At 36.1% G+C, this 18,936-nt stretch overlaps 1 protein-coding gene across 1 annotated transcript in view; it reads right to left on the bottom strand.

The window, feature by feature from the left end:
- The window catches only part of LOC133180172 (uncharacterized), a 126,870-nt gene that overhangs the window by 48,821 nt on the left and 59,113 nt on the right, over window positions 1-18,936 (bottom strand). Inside the window, exon 7 of the mRNA XM_061314741.1 lies at window positions 11,673-11,877. Within this exon, the coding sequence (XP_061170725.1) occupies window positions 11,673-11,877 (205 nt within the window). The remainder of the gene's footprint in view (window positions 1-11,672; window positions 11,878-18,936) is intronic.

Below are 18,936 nucleotides of genomic sequence, written 5' to 3'. Positions count from 1 at the left end.
CCTATACTCGGCACTCAAGGCCATTGAGCAGTGAGGGATCTTTATCGTGTCAACGCCTACCATGACACGGGACCTCGGTTTTTAAGGACTCATCCGAAAGACCCTTGACGGTCGCTTGGCGGAGGAAGAGTCACTACCTATGTTTACATCTTAGGTTTCACTCGGCGCAGAGAACGAGAATCGAACCCGGGCCTCCCGATCACGAAGCGGGCGCCCTACCACTAGCTAGGCTACCGTGACCGGTCAATTTGACTTTTAAAAATGATTACTGTTCGTTATCCTTATATTTTTGCAAAGTGTGATGACGTTTATGTAAGTTTAAAGGCCAAGTCATTCCGGTATTATGAACAATTTAAGGCAGGTAGGTTTCCTTAATCCGTAAAGTGGAGGTTTATTCAAAGTTAAAAATTAAAATTTTACAGGAACTACCCTAGTGTAATATCAGTTCGATCTTTATCACATTCATTACTGTTATGAATGTTTCTTCATTCAGTAACACGGCACTTTAAACTAATCTTTACCTAAATAATAAGCAATGTTCCTTAAAACAATGTGTTGTTCGAAAAATTAGCGGTTAATGTCAATCTTCGTCATAATATTTTGAAGAAATTTAAAATCTGTTCATTAATATTTATTTTTGTTGATGTATGGAGTTTCATCGCATTTGGTTGAATAGAAATCATTATACTTAATTTTGTTTTTTTTAAACCACGGAGCACACTTCACAGCAGCGTAACGTCAAAGAAAATAGCGTCTTAGCGTCATAACATATTATCCGTATACATTTCACACAGTACGGCCCAAAACCCATTCATTAAAAACATTTTTCAATCACTTGAAATTTCTTTCGCTAGCAGTTTTTCTAGAAGCGTAACTTTGTCAATGTTTTATTCTTTTTTGATGCGTAACTATGCTTTCACAAGATCAGCAATTGTGAAACGCCCTTGTCTCTCTCCATGATGTTACTAAGTTTTAAAAGTTTTTGATCAGATATTTACGAAAAATCCGATTCCTCACATATCATCATCCATCATTCTAATACTGCGCCAATTAAACACATTCGCACTACTCGCTTTTGACATATTTCATGCCTTTTACAGCATTTTCAGAGTTTATTTCTGATTTTTCCAGAGTACAGCACAAAATTGCATCGTTAACTGCTGCTCCTACGATGTCACGTTTTTGGCCTTTTTCAATAAGGACTACCCAACTTCTAAAGTTGATTTCTTTTCAACGAAGCAAAATAATTCATAATTTGGAATATGAAACGATGTAAATATTCTTAATTTGAAAGTCTTGGACTTTTTTTCGTTTCTGTGCCAGTTTACAGAGGATATGACTTCAGACAATATTGTACGTCTTTTATTAATTTTCAATCTAAGGTTGAAAATGATTACATGCCATGTAATCATTTTCAACTTTAGATTGAAAATTAATACAAGAGGCCCAAGGGCCTTAACGGTCACCTGAGTACAATACAACAATTTAGAAGATCCATAAACTGATAAATGAAGCTTTGTTGTCCAAAAGCAAGAAAAAATAGTATGATTATGCCCTCATTGAAAATATCTTTGTTTCCCCTAACCCGACCCTAAAATTTCAAGATGAGTAGGTAGGTAGGTAAATTATTTTTTTTTTCTGACAGCAGTTTTGAAAATACATTCTGAAAATTGAATAATATCTCTATAAATAAGAAAGAACAAAAGAAATCGATTTTTAAACCGAATATCATACAAATAAAATTTAAAAGCAACCTGTATGGTAAATTACTTTACAAATACTATTCATTTGAACTTGTGAAATATCTCAGAACAGCGTAAATTTATTGAAATTGAAATTTTACAAAGAGACAAGATTCGCAAATACTCAACCATCGGCCATCCGAGTATTTTTTTTTCAAACCTACTACTATCTTCTTCAAGTACGTACACAGATAAAATGTCAGGAGCCTTGCGTGGCGAAGTAATTCTAGTGTTTCGTTTTGAAGTCACGACGTAATTCAGGAGCTTATTCTAAGTCACAGGTCCCGACGTCGGGCGTGGAAACTAGTAAGTCAAATAAGACCGTAAAAAAAACGTAGGGCCATGCAGTGTCTAAGTATACATGTAGATGTTGGCACGATAAAGATCTCTTATTGATGCTTTATGATCAATGGCCATAAGTGCCGAGAAAAAGTCTAAATTAGGAGCCCTCCACCAGGCAGGTGTTCAAATGTTGTCGACCCAGCAATTTTTAAAGGTATTTTAAAGCAAAGAAACAACCTATTTTCAAGGGCCCAACTAAAGAAAAGAAAAATACACTGGACGTCTCAGGAAGCCGTACCATAAGCCAACTTTAAAGATTTCAACACTATTTGAAAAGAGAGTACCTGTATAAACAATATTTAATTCAACCAAACCATATCTAAAATGATTAAAGATTCATATATATAATGTTATAGTCACGAAGTTTACCCAATAAATAAAAGGAATGAAGAAACGACATCCGAATTATATTCATCAAGATGAAATAATTATACAAAGATATATTTACAAATCATATGGTCCTTTATAGTAAAAATAGAATCATACATGGTGTTTTTTTAAGATCGAAACGAATGAAATGGAGTGAGATTTATTGATATGCATACACAAATTGGGCCCCTCTTCTGCTCATGAGGCAGGCTTCGTCATGCTTACCACGTGAGTTAATTTTAGAAGACACATTTGTAAATACCATCTTACCACTCCTTAGTCATGGTATATTTAATTCACGAAATGTTTCAAGAGTGTAGGATTCTAATAAGTTAAAGATGTATATTAAGATTGATACATCGCCGTTGTTTTATAACACGGAATAACCCTCTGTGGCCACATGCTGTAGGCGCCAAATGAGAGTAAAACAAAAGCCGCCGTTCTGATAAAAAACGAATTTTGATGAAATTGTGTTTTATAAAGTTGATAAACAATACAAATAAATATTTGAATAATCTTATTAAAAAACTTTTCAGTCGGCACGATTTAAGAGGGTCGGTCGCGTTAGGGGAAACAAATCTATTTTTTTATTTTGGCCTTAGCATCAACAAAATAATAGGTCTAGTATCTATCTGTCCTCCATTTATCACTACATGTATTACCATGCTGACTATTATCCAAATGTCCATTTTTTAACCCCATATTATTACTTCTCACATTGGCCTCTCTTGGCCTTTGAAGAGCATTTAAAATGATAAGTTATTGTTGTCTCAATAAAAATATTTTATTATGTATTATACAATAAATATTCTTGCATAATTCTCGTATTCTATTAACTTTTCAATACATTGTTTACAGTGATTAATTATCAAAGTGAATGGCAAAGTGGAATAACTTTGCTCAGCAGAATACAAGCTAATAGAGCCCTGGCCAGGACCAGAACACTTGATTAAATGGCCAAGGTGTTTAAAATTCTGGTAAAAATACCTTTGCATATTAAAACTTTTACTCTGTTTGCCTCGAATATGCCAATAAGCATAGAAGATTTTCAAAGAAAAGCATTTTTTACTATATTATTAAATAAATAAAGCCCCACCCTTACACCAGAACATCTGACCCAGGGTCCATAAACTCACAATTCTGGAAGAAACACCCTTGCTTATCATAACTATACACTTGTTTCTTTGCTTTATTACTAGTAGTAGAACAAATATTTTGAAAGAAATTATGCATTTTCACTATATAGCCCCCCCCCCTTCACCAGAACCCCTGATCTAGGGGCCATGAATATCACAATTTTGGAAGAGGCATTTTTCCTTATCATAACCATGAACTTCCTTTGTTTGAATAATAACCAGGAGAAGAGAAGAAGATTTTGAAAGAATTTATGCACTTTTCCTATATAATCAACAGAGCCCCGCCCTAACACCACAACCCTTGACCCATGGGCCATGAAATTGAAAACTTCTGAGGAGGCAGCAATGCTCATCATAACTATGTACTTAGTTTATTTAATATCCAGGAGAGAGAGAAGAAGACTTTCAAAGAATTAATGCATTTTCACTTTATATATCAATAGAGTCTTGCCCTAACACCAGAACACCTGACCCTGCGGCCATGAAATTCACAATTTTGGAAGAGGCAACCTTGCTCCTCATAACTATGTACTTAGTTAGTTAATTTAATACCCAGGAGCAGAGAAGAAGATTTTCAAATAAGGCATTTTCACTATATAATAAATAGAGCCCCGCCCTAACACCAGAACCCTTGACCCAGTGGCCATGATATTCACAATTTTGGAAGAAGCAACCATGCTCACCATAACTATGTTCTTAGTTAGTTTATTGAATACCCAGGAGCAGAGAAAAAGATTTTCAAAGAATAAATGCATTTTCACTATATAATCAATAGAGCCCCGCCCTAACACCAGAACCCCTGACCCTGAGGTCATGAAATTCATAATTTTGGAAGAGGCACTCTTTCTCATCATAACTATGTACTTATTTAGTTCATTTAATACCCAGGGGCAGAGAAGAAGATTTTCAAAGAATTAATGTATTTTCATTATATAATCAATAGAGCCCTGCCCTAATACCGAAACCCCTGACACAGTGGGCCATGAAATTCACAATTTTGGAAGAGGCAACCTTGCTCATCATAACTATGCACTAAGTTAGTTTTTTCAATACCCAGGAGCAGAGTAGAAAATTTTCAAGGAATTAATGAATTTTTGCTATATTTTTGCTATATAATCAATAGAGCCCCGCCCTAACACCAGAACCCCTGACCCTGGGGCCGTGTAATTCACAATTTTCAAAGAGGCACTCTTGCTCATCATAACTATGTACTTAGTTACTTTATTTAATACCCAGGAGCAGAGAAGAAGATTTTGAAAGAATTAATGCATTTTCACTACATAATCAATACAGCCCCCGCCCTAACACCAGAACCATTGACCCTGGGGCCATGAAATTCACAATTTTGAAAGAGGCACTCTTGCTCTTCATTACTTTATACTTAGTTACTTGATTTAATACCCACGAGCAGAGAAGATTTTCAAAGAAATAATGCACTTTCACCATATGATCTATATAGCCCCACCCTAGCACTAGAACCCCTGACCCTGGGGCCATGAATTTCACAATTCTGGTAGAGGACTCAATGCTTATTACAATCATGCCAACAGTTTGACTGCTTGATGTCCAGGAGTAAAGAAGTTTTTAAAGATTGCATTAGTTTTGGTGGTGTTAGCCCTACCCCTCAGGCCCCAGGGGGGCAGGGACCATGAAATTCATAATTTTTGTTCCCCTTCACCCACAAATGCTATATATAGTACTCAGAGCATGCTCTTGAGTTTCGAATAACCCACCACTCCTACTGCTGTAGTGGGGCTACATAAAGGCGGAATGACCTTATTTATACTGGAAATGTTTAATACAACATCACTCAAAAATAACAATTCTTCAGAATACCGGAAAATTAATTAAATCGCGATTTCAAACTATTTATCAGTATTAAACTACATTAAAACTTACCAGTGCATTCATTTTTATCCCTAGTTAAATCCTTTACAGCAAAATATAAAAAGTCACTGATCAAATGCACTTTTGCGCATTTTGGTAAAATTTGTCGCATTTAATGTGCAGAGAGAGGCGGTTCAAGTTATATTTTCACACAGAAAAATGGATTTTATTATTTAACAGAATATAATTTAAAGATGTATAATACATGTAAAAGACCATTAATAACAATGCGTAACATTTGTTTAATGCCATATTTTCATTATTATCGAGAGAATGTTTTGAATTAATTCTACCGCGTCTTATGTACAGGGTTGGCATGTTTTACATGTACAACAAGGTGCATCGCTAAATGACCTTTTCGCAAGGGCATTCACTTGATAAATCTTGTCCATTTTTTGAAAATAAATAAAGAAAGTTTTCCTTGACTTGAAAATTGCTGCTGCTTCGTGATAAATCGTGATAAATTTTAATAAATACATAAAATACTTCGTCAAATTGAGCCGAATTACTTGAAATTTAAACCAGTTAAATGCTAAATCGATTTAGAGCAGGAAGACTTTCCAGAACTACAGGACATGTAGAAGCAATTTATAGCTTTTTTTTTTTAATTTGAATTAAGATATGCCCTTGCGTTACTGAAAGAACTGCGAACGATAGTATTGTTCTGCCGCCTACCTCCACGTCAAATTACATATCTGTATGATTTTTCATATTATATAGATATTTATGTGAATTTTCATAAAACATGAAACTTCTTTGGGAAAATTTAAACTAAGAGAGATTTTTTTAATGGATAAATTGTTCAACCCCCTTTTGAAAAGAGTCGTTAATAGGGGCATTTCAGTTTTTGACACTGGTTGTAAAATTATTTATCAATTAATAATGAACTCTTCTTTGAATTTAGTCATGTTTTAATAGCCAAACTGCCATTTATATTGAATGAAATGAGTGTGAAATGTAGGCTGGAATCTAGAGTTAGCGTGCGTGGTTCTTTCTTAATGACCTCCATGCAATATACAATGTATGCATTTATCACGTGACTGTCAAATCAGGTGACTGAAATTAATGCAATACAGAGTGGGATATTCTATGTCAATGTATTAAGATAAAAGACATCTGATAATATACTAGCTTTACAAAAAAGTTTTCAAATAAGTATCTAATACATTTGTACACTGAGAATTTTATTGATTTCTTCATAGTATGCCTTATCAATGTTGCGAAGTGAATACTGCATAAATAAATTAGGTTGACGATGGAAAAACTGAAATCATCTCGTTTGTCATAAAATTAAGTTGTTATCTGTAGTTGGCCCTTATCGTCTATAGTCAGTAAAATATCTAAATATGAAACAGATGTGACAGATTCTATTGTGTCTTTTATTTTGAGTTCACGGGGATATATCGAGTCGACATCATATGAATGAAAATAACAATTTTTAATTGAAAAAAATATCGTCAATATATCTGAATGTCGAGTTGAAGGCCACAGCGTTTTTAGCTCACCTGAGCCAAAGGCTCAAGTGATCTTTTCTGATCAAAATTTGTCCCTTGTCTGTCGTCGTCGTCGTTGTCGTTGGCGTCGTCGTTGTTGTAAACTTTTCACATTTTCATCTTCTTCTCCAGAACCACTGGGCCAATTTCAACCAAACTTGCCACAAAGTATTCCTGGGTAAAGGGGATTCAAATTTGTTCAAATGAAGGGCAACGCCCTCTTTCAAGGGGAGATAATTAAGAATTAGTGAAAAAATAAATGCATCATTTAAAAATCTTCTTCTCAAGAACCATAGGGCCAGGAAAGATGAAACTCATGTGGAAGCATTTTCAGGTAGTGTACATTCAAGTTTGTTCAAATCATGACCCCCGGGGGTAGGGCGAGGCCACAATGGAGGATCAAAGTTTTACATAGAAATATATAAGCAAAAATCTTCAAAAATCTCATTCTCAAGAACAGCAAAGTCATGATGAGTCATATTTATATGGAAGCATCCTCAGGTAGTGTAGATTCTATTTTGTTCAAACCATGACCCCTGGGGGTAGGACGGGGCCACAATGAGGGATCAAAGTTTTACATAGAATGTATAGGAAAAATTTTAAAAATCTTCTTCTCAGGAACAGCAAAGCCCTCATTGATAATATTTATGTGGAAGCATCCTCAGGTAGTGTAGATTCTATTTTGTTCAAATCATGACTCCCGCGGGTAGGATGGGGCCACAAAGTCTTAAATAGAAATATATAGGAAAGTATCTTCTTCTGAAGAACTGCAAACCATGATTAGTCATTATGGAAGCATCCTTGGGTAGTGTAGATAAAATTTTGTTCAAATGATGACCCCCAGGGGTTGGGTGGGGCCCATTGGGGGATCGAAAGTTTTACATGAGAACATATAGACAAAATATTTCTTCTCAAGAACAGGAAAGTTATGTTTAGTCATATTGATATGGAAGCATCCTCAGGTAGTGTAGATTCAAGTTCAAATGATGACCCCTGGGATAGGGAGGAACCACAATGGGGGATCAAATTTTTATAAAGGAATATATGGGAAATTTTTTTAAAAATCTTCTCAAGTAACCCCCCTCCCCCCGGGTAATCTTTTCAATACTGAACTGATTTGTGCTTTTGCCTAGCCAATGTGCTCAGGTGAGCGATGTGGCCCATGGGCCTCTTGTTTTCAACTCATTTGGAAGTTTCTGAATATTTATAAAAATTCTGCTTCATAAAAACAGTCGGCTAATAAAGAAGCACAATTGATGTCCATCGGATTTCCAACACTTTGTTGGAAGACCTGATCTCCAAAGACTACATTATTGTTGTTAATTAAGAACCCAAGCATCCTTTAAATATCAACTTTAGAGAACATGTCCTTGTGTGTAGAATCAGAGTAATTTTTAATTAAGTAATTTTGTTGAAGACCAAATATAAATAAAATTTTTAAAAAAAATTCAGACTTCTATTTCTGATCAAAGAAGAGGCTAGGCCACAACGCTCACCTGAGTCAATATGGCCCTGCTGTCCTTCGCCAGCAGATTTCTTCTCCTATATATTTATATGAAAAGCTTTGATCGGCTGTTCTAGGCATACCCTACCCCCAAATGCCATATTTTAAATGAAACTGAATCTAAACTTTCTGAGGATGCTTCTATATTCATATAACTAATCATGGCTTTGCTGTTCTTGAAAACGGAATTTTAAAGATGTCTGCCACCCTACCCGGGTATTGAATCTACAATACCTAAGGATGCCTCCATATCAATATGACTAATCATGGCTTTGTTTTTCTTGAGAATGAGATTTTTAAAGATATTTCCAAAATATGTTCTTTTGTAAAACTTTGATCCTCCATTATGGCCCCACCCTACTACTGGAGGATGCCTTGACAAAACTTGAATCTACAATACTTGGGGATGCTTCCATATCAATATGACCATTCATGGCTTTCCTGTTCTTGATAAGATTTTTTTAAAAGATGTTTTCTATCTATTCCTACGTAAAACTGTGATCCCCAATTGTGGCCCCACCCTACCCCCGGGGGTAATATTCTTAGATTCAATTTTGTATAAATCATGACTCCTGGGGTGTAGGATGGGGCTACAATGGGGGATCAAAGTTTTATATAGGTGTATATAGGAAATTTTTTTAAAAAATCTTCTCAAGAACAGCAAAGCCTTGATTGCTCATATTTATATGGAAGCATTTTCAGGCACTATAGATTCAAGTTTGTTCAAATCATGACCACCCCCAGGGGTAAGGTGGGGCCACAACTGACGATCAAAGTTTTACATAGGAATATATAGAAAAAGAAATATTTTAAAATCTTGTTCTCAAGAACAGCAAAGCTATGATTGGTCATATTTATATGGAAGCAACCTCAGGTGGTGTAGATTCAAGTTTGTTGAAATAATGACCCCCGGGGGTAGGGTGGGGCCACAATGGATGATAAGTTATACATAGGCGTATATAGGAAAAATCTTTAAAAATCTCCTCAAGAACAGCAAAGCTATGGTTTCTCATATTTATATGGAAGCATCCTTAGTTGGTGTAGATTCAATTTTGTTCAAACCATGACAGCCCACCCCCCCCCCCCCGTTTTAGGGGTAGGTCGGGACCACTTATGTATTTAAGCTTTTCAATACTGAACTGATTTTTGCTTTTTTCTAGCCACATTGCTTAGGTGAGCTATGTGGCCCATTGGCCTCTTGGGTTTTTTTTTTAATTTCTATGTAAAACTTTGATCCCCCATTGTGGCCCAACCCTACCCCGGGGGTCATGATTTGTAAAAACTTGAATCTTCACCACCTGAGGATGATTCCATATCAATATGACTAATTGTGGCTTTGTTTTTCTTGAGAAGATTTTTCAAAATTTTTGCTATATATTTCTATGTAAAACTTTGATCCCCCATTGTGGCCCCACCTTACCCCGGCGGTCATGATCTGAACAAATTTGAATCTACACTACGTGAGTATGATTCCACATTAATTTGACTAATTGTGGCTTTGTTGTTCTTGAGAAAAATATTTTAAAAGACTTTTCCTATAATTTCCTATGTAAAACTTCTATCCCTCATTGTGCCCCCCCTACCCCCGGGGGTATGATTTGAACAAATTTGAATCTACACTACCTGAGAATGATTCCATATCAATATGAATAATCGTGGATTTGTTGTTCTTGAAGAATTTATAAAGATTTTTTCCAATATATTCCTATGTAAAACTTTGATCCCCCATTGTGGCCCTGGTCTACCCCCGGGGGTCATGATTTGAACAAACTTGAATGTACACTATGTAATGAAGGTTTCACATAAGTTTTAACTTTTTCAGCCCAGTGGTTCTTGAGAGGAAGATTTTTAAAAGATACCACTAAATTTTCACTAATTCTTTACTATCTCCCCTTGAAAGAGGGCGTGGCCCTACATTTGAACAAACTTGATTCCCCTTTACCCAAGGATGCTTTGTAGCAAGTTTAGTTGAAATTGGCCAAGTGGTTCTGGAGAAGAAGTCGAAAATGTGAAAAGTTTACAGACCGACGGACAGCTAGCCAGACGAACGACGGACAAGCTCACTTGAGCTTTCAGCTCAGGTGAGCTAAAAACAAAAAAAAAAAAAAAAAAAAAAAAAAAAAAAAAAAAACCAGTTGTCTATGATATCAGAAAGCCTCCTTTTTAATTTATCACAAGGAATGGTTGTGTAAAGTATAGAAAAGTCGAACGTTTTGATAAAAAAAATATAGTGTTTTAAATCTTCTGGAGTTTTTGAAAATTCACATCTGATTTACACCATTTCTAGAATATGCTGTAGCAGAGTAGCAGAGTACGTCTTAAGTTCTCCTTTACAGCAGTTAATATTTTTGCGAGGAGTAAAGCCAGGGGCTTGGTAGAACATTTGCTGGATACGGCAATGTATCTTTTTCGTAGGATATTTATGAAGTAATGTAAATCATTTAGAATGCGAAACACATTGTTATCATTTGCTACATTTTGCAGGAAAAAGTGACTTTTTTCATCGATTTTGTGTTTTTACTTTTGATTAAGAAGGAGGTACAGTTTGAGCTTTATTGTGCCAAAAAAAAATGTTTTCCTTAAAAAATTACCTTAAATATGAGTTGAGTATATGAATGTGATAAATCATGATAGAATATGGCATGGAGGAAGGCCATTCTTAAAATATGACGTCATGAACTTGGTACATTTCCAAGTTTAAAACAGAAAAAAACCCTCAGAATGAGTCATTTCAGGGGTTATTTCCGTTAAGGAAACAATGTCCAGAGCCGTCGCCCATTAAATTTTCAGATATGTTGTGTAAAATTCTTTTATAAATCATATTTCTCAAAATCTGTGTGGGCGATGCATGTGATCTATTTTATCTGAAAGAAAATTCCCCTGAAAATTGACGTTTTCTGCAACTTTTTAAGAATATACGAGAAAATGCACAAGTTCCTGACGCCACAATTAGGAAGTCATACGAGAAAAACGATTTTTATATTCTTACTGCATGGAATTTCTATAATTCAGGAAGGATGAATTTTAATTTTTTACATCATTTCCATATTTTGGAAAAATACAGGGCAAGATTTGTATTGAAACTGTACCTTTTTCTTTGATGATTAATTTCTTTACATCAGAACATAAAATCAAATGTCAAGCAAAAAAGAATATAGGTAAAAGCTTGATATTGATATGTATTTGTATGTATTTATACCGTATGCTGAGCCATAGTCTTTGAATAGTATCCTGATACTGTAAATACTGTATATATCACCCAAGTCAACTCTCCAAAGTACACTTGTGTGTGGGGAGGTTCGTCCTATTTCATAGTTCCGTGTACAGGAGGATTTCTCTCTATCAACTGCATTCCTAGCAACATACCGAGTTGGATCTTGTGGATCCAAAGGAGCACTTAAAGTCTGATAGGAAGTTTTACCATGTGCTAAATCAACTTAAAAAGAAAATAAATATGTAACTATACATGTAACATGCTGCCTGGATAATAAAAATATATAATGTATTAATAGATTTTAAAAATAAATTTTGAATTTTTGTAACTACTTGCAAGTCAGTCAAAAAAAAAAAAAAAACAAAAAAACAAACAAAAAACGCAAAAATGCTTATCACTTTCCTTCGCGTCAATATTATATATACAGGTTTACATGTTCACGAACCTCTTACAGACCCTGAAACGTGCTACTACCCCACACGCACGCTGCACGAACGGTACACGCTCGCTACACGGTTTGCACGAAACGCTGCACGGTTTACACGAAACGCTACACGGTTTACACGAAACGCTTTGCACGAAAGGCTGCACGGTTTACACGAAAGCCTGCACGAAACGCTTTGTACACGATTCTCGCACGCTTTGGCCTCGATCTGGATTTTCTATTCGGAATCTCTCGGACTTTATTTCAATTATTAGGGATAAATCAACGAGTAGTTAAGAATAACAATCATTCAGATTAAGTTAAGATTAAAACTCGCTACACTAGTACTATATTAACAGATAAAATACTCAATGTTCAGTTGTAATTAATTAATAGTTGTCATTCAGTATGTGACCCGCCCGGTGAAGTGCTTATCATCATCAAACTTTTTTCACTAGACTCTAAATTACGCACTGAAAAAAAAAATTATATTTGTAATTCATAATCTTTAACAGCATTTAATTTTTTTTTTACAATTATAGTTTGATATTAAAAAGTCGTTTCATTACTGACTTTATTACTGACAAATAAACTCAGTTTCACAGTTATATTTGGAAAAAAAAAGATTAAATTGCGTATGATTTCTATAAACGGATTGATTTTCTTTTCCATTATTTTTATTATTGATTGATTTATACATTTTTTTGATTTAGTAAAGAAAATAATTTCATTTGATTAAATTAGGCTCTGTTTATAATTTGCAAATGTAATATGTACTCTGCATCAAACAGGAACATTGTGCAGGAAAGGGGGGGGGGTTAGATTTCCGAGATCTTACTGTTGTATCTTCAAATCTGTACATGGCTAAATATAACGGGCACGTTGAGAAACAGGGGGATATGTATTGTAATTCTTTAGTTCTCTTTTCCGGTATTGTGTTTATCAAATATCAATATACCCACCACCTTTTAAAATCCTTGATTTCAAACCCCGTCTAGAAAAAAAAAAAGCAATAATTATGTAATCAATAGTCGCGGCTCTTATCAATACATTCATATACGTATACATGTCCTGTGTCCTAAAAACAAAAAAAAAAAAATATGCTCTAGAACTGCTTGATTAATAAAAACAATTAATATATAATTTTATAGGATATATTTCTTTCTATTATTTTATTCACGAATACACTGGCAAATTAATTCACTGTTTACAGACACTCGGATAAATTTAAGAAATAAAATCAACGGGTATTACCTTTTAATTAATCGATCGTTATTGTCGGATGTCATCTTAGCTATGATTGACAAGAGATAATAGCAGAACAAGCTTTCAGTCCCGGCACGCGGAGTCCGTGATCGCTGTTGTAAAATGACCTTGATAACAGTCGTGAGAAGAGTGTTCAAAGTGTAAAGAAGATTCCAATATATTTTTAAGGGTGCATCGGGCGCACCCCATCGAAAAAAGCAATAATTTTCTTACAAAAGAAAATTATCAATAAAACACTTGATTACAACAAAAACTCAGTTTGTGTTTTCATTTGATCCCGCCCCCCCCCCCCCCACCTTGAAATATTTAACCTTGTATTTGCCGATGCATGTAAATTATAATTCATTTATATGACTTTTATTAATCAACCGATTCTATGCATAAGAAGACAATAAATGAATCATCGTTTTCAAAATTATTGTATCACAAAATCTTGTAATATAAGAAAAATATGTTCGTTTATAAAGAAAATCATTTAACTGTGCTCCCCGGCCTAGAATTCCTATACTTCACATTTAGAGCAACGCACTAAATTTTGCATTTTATTTTTCACAGCTGCCATACATGTATCTATCTATTATTTTGTATTAATCACCGATATGTTCTTGTAATCTCTATATCCCATGTACAATGGTGAAGATATTAAAATAAATGAATGAAAAGGACAAGACCGGATTCCTAATGAATTTTCTTTTAAAAAAAAATTAGTATTGCTCCCTTTAAAAAATGTATTGAATCAATTACCTTAAAATTGATGTGGATATACATATAATTAATTACTTTGAACACATTTTCTCTTAATTTAAATAAATAAATAAAGCTTTAAGAAAATCAAACAAATATGTAATACATTACCGAATACTTTTATTTTGTTGTTTCTGTATTTTTTTTTCACTCTTAAAATACCCCCGGTATGATATATTCGAATAGTATTACCGGGTAGTTACAAACAACACAGAATGACATGTTGATCCAATAATAGTCATATTAAAAATAAAAGGACTTCCGAATGAATCCTACACGTTTCGCACACGATTCTTGCACGAAAGTCGCACGTTTCTCACACGCTTCTCGCACGCTCGCTACACGGTTTGCACGAAACGCTTTGGAGCTTACACGAAACGCTGCACGGTTTACACGAAACGCTGCACGGTTTGCACGAAACGAAAAGCGCACGAAAGTCACACGCTTTTTTGGGGTAGTAGCACGTTTCAGGGTCTGTACATGTACTACCTGTAATTTCGAAATACTTTATATGGATATTACTAGACGGGTACGTTTGTACTTGTACATGAAAATCACACGTAATTCCTACATTAGTAAATTGAACTTGCAAAGATATTTTAATACGAAAACGTACATATATTTCTTCATTATATAGGTACCTGTATTTAAACGGCAATCAGATTTTGGAACGCAGTTCGCAGTTCGCAATTCGCAATTCAAAAGTGAATTGCATTCCAGAACACAGTTCGCAATTCAAAATTTAAACATAAGTCATGGGGTCTGAAATTTTGAGGGTAGGGTACTAGTGGTCAGTTACCACTTCTATGAAAAAATGGTGATGGTACCATCTCTAGTTTCCGAGATATAGCCCTCCAGTTTTTAGGCCTACTATATAATACTATATGAATAAACATCGGGCTCGGGGACATCGCAGTCCCCTGTCCCAGGGTCTCAAATTTTGAGGGTAGGGTACTAGTGGTCAGTTACCACTTCTATGAAAAAATGGTGATGGTACCATCTCTAGTTTCCGAGATATAGCCCTCCAGTTTTTAAGCCTACTATATAATACTATATGAATAAACATCGGGCTCGGGGACATCGAAGTCCCCTGTCCCGGGGTCTGAAATTTTGAGGGTAGGGTACTAGTGGTCAGTTACCACTTCTATGAAAAAATGGTGATGGTACCATCTCTAGTTTCCGAGATATAGAACTCCAGTTTTTAAGCCTACTATATAATACTATATGAATAAACATCGGGCTCGTGGACATCGAAGTCCCCTGTCCCGGGGTCTGAAATTTTGAGGGTAGGGTACTAGTGGTCAGTTACCACTTCTATGATAAAATGGTGATGGTACCATCTCTAGTTTCCGAGATATAGCCCTCCAGTTTTTAGGCCTACTATATAATACTATATGAATAAACATCGGGCTCGTGGACATCGAAGTCCCCTGTCCCGGGGTCTGAAATTTTGAGGGTAGGGTACTAGTGGTCAGTTCCCACTTCTATGAAAAAATGGTGATGGTACCATCTCTAGTTTCCGAGATATAGAACTCCAGTTTTTAAGCCTACTATATAATACTATATGAATAAACATCGGGCTCGGGGACATCGAAGTACCCTGTCCCGGGGTCTGAAATTTTGAGGGTAGGGTACTAGTGGTCAGTTCCCACTTCTATGAAAAAATGGTGATGGTACCATCTCTAGTTTCCGAGATATAGAACTCCAGTTTTTAGGCCTACTATATAATACTATATGAATAAACATCGGGCTCGGGGACATCGAAGTCCCCTGTCCCGGGGTCTGAAATTTTGAGGGTAGGGTACTAGTGGTCAGTTACCACTTCTATAAGAAAATGGTGATGTGACCATCTCTAGTTTCCGAGATATAGAACTCCAGTTTTTAAGCCTACTATATAATACTATATGAATAAACATCGGGCTCGGGGACATCGAAGTACCCTGTCCCGGGGTCTGAAATTTTGAGGGTAGGGTACTAGTGGTCAGTTACCACTTCTATGAAAAAATGGTGATGGTACCATCTCTAGTTTCCGAGATATAGAACTCCAGTTTTTAAGCGTACTATATAATACTATATGAATAAACATCGGGCTCGGGGACATCGAAGTCCCCTGTCCCGGGGTCTGAAATTTTGAGGGTAGGGTACTAGTGGTCAGTTACCACTTCTATGAAAAAATGGTGATGGTACCATCTCTAGTTTCCGAGATATAGAACTCCAGTTTTTAAGCCTACTATATAATACTATATGAATAAACATCGGGCTCGGGGACATCGAAGTCCCCTGTCCCGGGGTCTGAAATTTTTAGGGTAGGGTACTAGGGATCAGTTACCACTTCTGTTAAAATATGGTGATGGTACCATCTCTAGTTTCCGAGATCCACCCCTCCACTCTTTATGGCTACTATATAATACTAAGTGAATAAACATCGGGCTCGTGGACATCGAAGTCCCCTGTCCTGGGGTCTGAAATTTTGGGTGGGGTACTAGGGGTAGGTTACCACTTCTATGAAAATATGGTGATGGTACCATCTCTAGTTTCCGAGATTCACCCCTCCACTTTTTATGGCTACTATATAATACTAAGTGAATAAACATCGGACTCGGGGAAATCGAAGTCCCCTGTCCTGGGGTCTGAAATTTTGGGAGTGGGGTAGTTGGGGTCAATTACCACTTCCGTGAAAATACGGTGATGGTACCATCTCTAGTTTTCGAGATCCACTCCTCCACTTTATATGGCAACTTTATAAAAATAAGTGAATAAACATCGCGCTCGGGGACATCGAAGTCCCCTGCCCCGGGGTCTGAAATTTTAAGTACTCGTTTTAAACTGAAAGATATATTGGATTTATCAAATCTTTTCAAGAATTATTGGTCCATTGCAGCTTGAGCACAATATTTAACCCTTAATCTTGAGACATATCCAAGTTGTGTTGATTCCCTTTTTTAATCTTGTAATGGAGATGGCTAAAATTGAGATCAAATCTTATTACAAGTAAAAGAGAAAAAAAAACCTCTTTTCCAGAACTTCAGTTCCAATATAGTCACGTTGATATCAAAGCATGCGCGCGTATGCTGTGTTGATTCAGATACCACTTCGAGTAAGGTCTATAATAATTAAAAAAAAAAAGAAAAGAGAAATTTCTTTTAAATAAAAGCGGGGCTAAAGTTTCTGAGGTTTGCATTTTGGCCCAGGTCAGGCGCGGATCCAGGATTTGAAGTTAGAGGGGGCGCCAACAGTAGGCAGGGGGTCTGGGGGCCGCCCTGAGGCCCCCAGTGAGTCCAAGGCAAAGCCCTGGTGGGGGTCCAGGGGGCGAAGCCCCCGGAAGCTCCTGGATTCTAGAGATTTTGTAGGGTAAAAATGAGGTCTACCAAGTAGAAATTTTTACATTTTTTCGATGAAACTATGATTTACGCTAACTTTGACAATTTTAGGGGGGGGGCGCCGGGTGCGCCCCCCCCCCCTTAAATCCGCCACTGCAGGTCCACCTGTGTTATTCATTAGGAATTTTATGAAGCCAATTGACTTCCGACTTAGAACTTGTACAATAGGGATAAATTTAAGTACTGGATACTATGAAACATATTCGAGACGCATTGGGTATTATTGTCAAAAAACCTTTATGAAAAACATGGTGATGCCGTCGTGTTTTACGATTTAAGATCCGACCTCGAATCTTGATCCTTTCGATAGGTCCCGCATTTTTTAAACATCTTGCTCAGAAATATTGAAAAACCCGTAACATAGAGGATTGAAATTTTTAGTGGGGATCTAGTCGTCAATTTTAAACTAACCACTTTCCGAAATATTTCTGGAACAGAGGCTCAAGGGCCCTAGGTCACCTGAGTATAATGTCACAATATAAAGGATCAGGAGATTGAACATGAAGTAAAACAAAGACGCCGATAAATAAAGCTATGTTGCCCCAAAACAAGACAAATATGAACATAGTGAACAGAGATCAGCAACAAAATTAATTTATTGTTCAAGAGCAAATATAAAAATTGATTTATTTACTTGCCTGTACTTGCCCAGTTTGTCACTATTCTCATGCAGACTAAACAACACAATAGTTCTTGAGCACTGTTAGTAAACCTATCTCATTCTCTCTCACATTGGCCTCTGTTTTATTCTGCTATTATTTGAATGTCTACCTGACATTATTTAAGAAAATACTTCTTGTCAAAATTGTAAAATTCTGTTATTCTGTTGACCCTTCAATTACATTTACAGTGTTTAACTATCATAGGTGAATAACAAAGTGGAATAACTTCTGTCAGTAGAATACAAAATGATAAATTGACCAAATGGTGCAGAATTTCAAAAACCTTCTAAAAATAATCTTATTTATTTCAGTTTTATATATATTCTTTTTCCCTCCTAAATGTCCAGGCGCAGAGATGAAAGTTTTCAAAGAAATAATGCATTTTCACCACAGATTCAACATAGCTCCATCCTAACACCAGAGCCTTTAACCCAGAGGCCATAAAATTTACAATTTTGGAAGAGACGCCCTTGCTTATCATAGCCATGCATTTAGTTTGTTTACTAAATACCCATGGACAGAGGGGAAGATTTTCAAAGAAATACTGCATTTTTAGTATACAGTCAACAGAGCCAAACCCCTGACCCACGTTGCGAAGTGGTTAGAGCGTTCGCTATAAAGTTGCAGAGTAAGGAGTTGATCCTTACGTCGCGGGTTCGAATCCCACTGTGAGACGTGGAGACCGGTCCTTCGGATGAGACCGTATAAACCGAGGTCCCGTGTCGCAGTAGGTGCTGGCCGAAAAAAGATCTCTCACTGCTCAATGGCCCTGA

Source organism: Saccostrea echinata, unplaced genomic scaffold, assembly GCF_033153115.1.
Source record: "Saccostrea echinata isolate AGI-Se365-2 ecotype Australia unplaced genomic scaffold, CSIRO_AGI_Sech_v1 ptg000006l, whole genome shotgun sequence".
Lineage (NCBI taxonomy): Eukaryota > Metazoa > Mollusca > Bivalvia > Ostreida > Ostreidae > Saccostrea > Saccostrea echinata.
The sequence above is the reverse complement of the archived record's forward strand: the minus strand, read 5'-3'. Positions and strand labels throughout refer to the sequence as shown.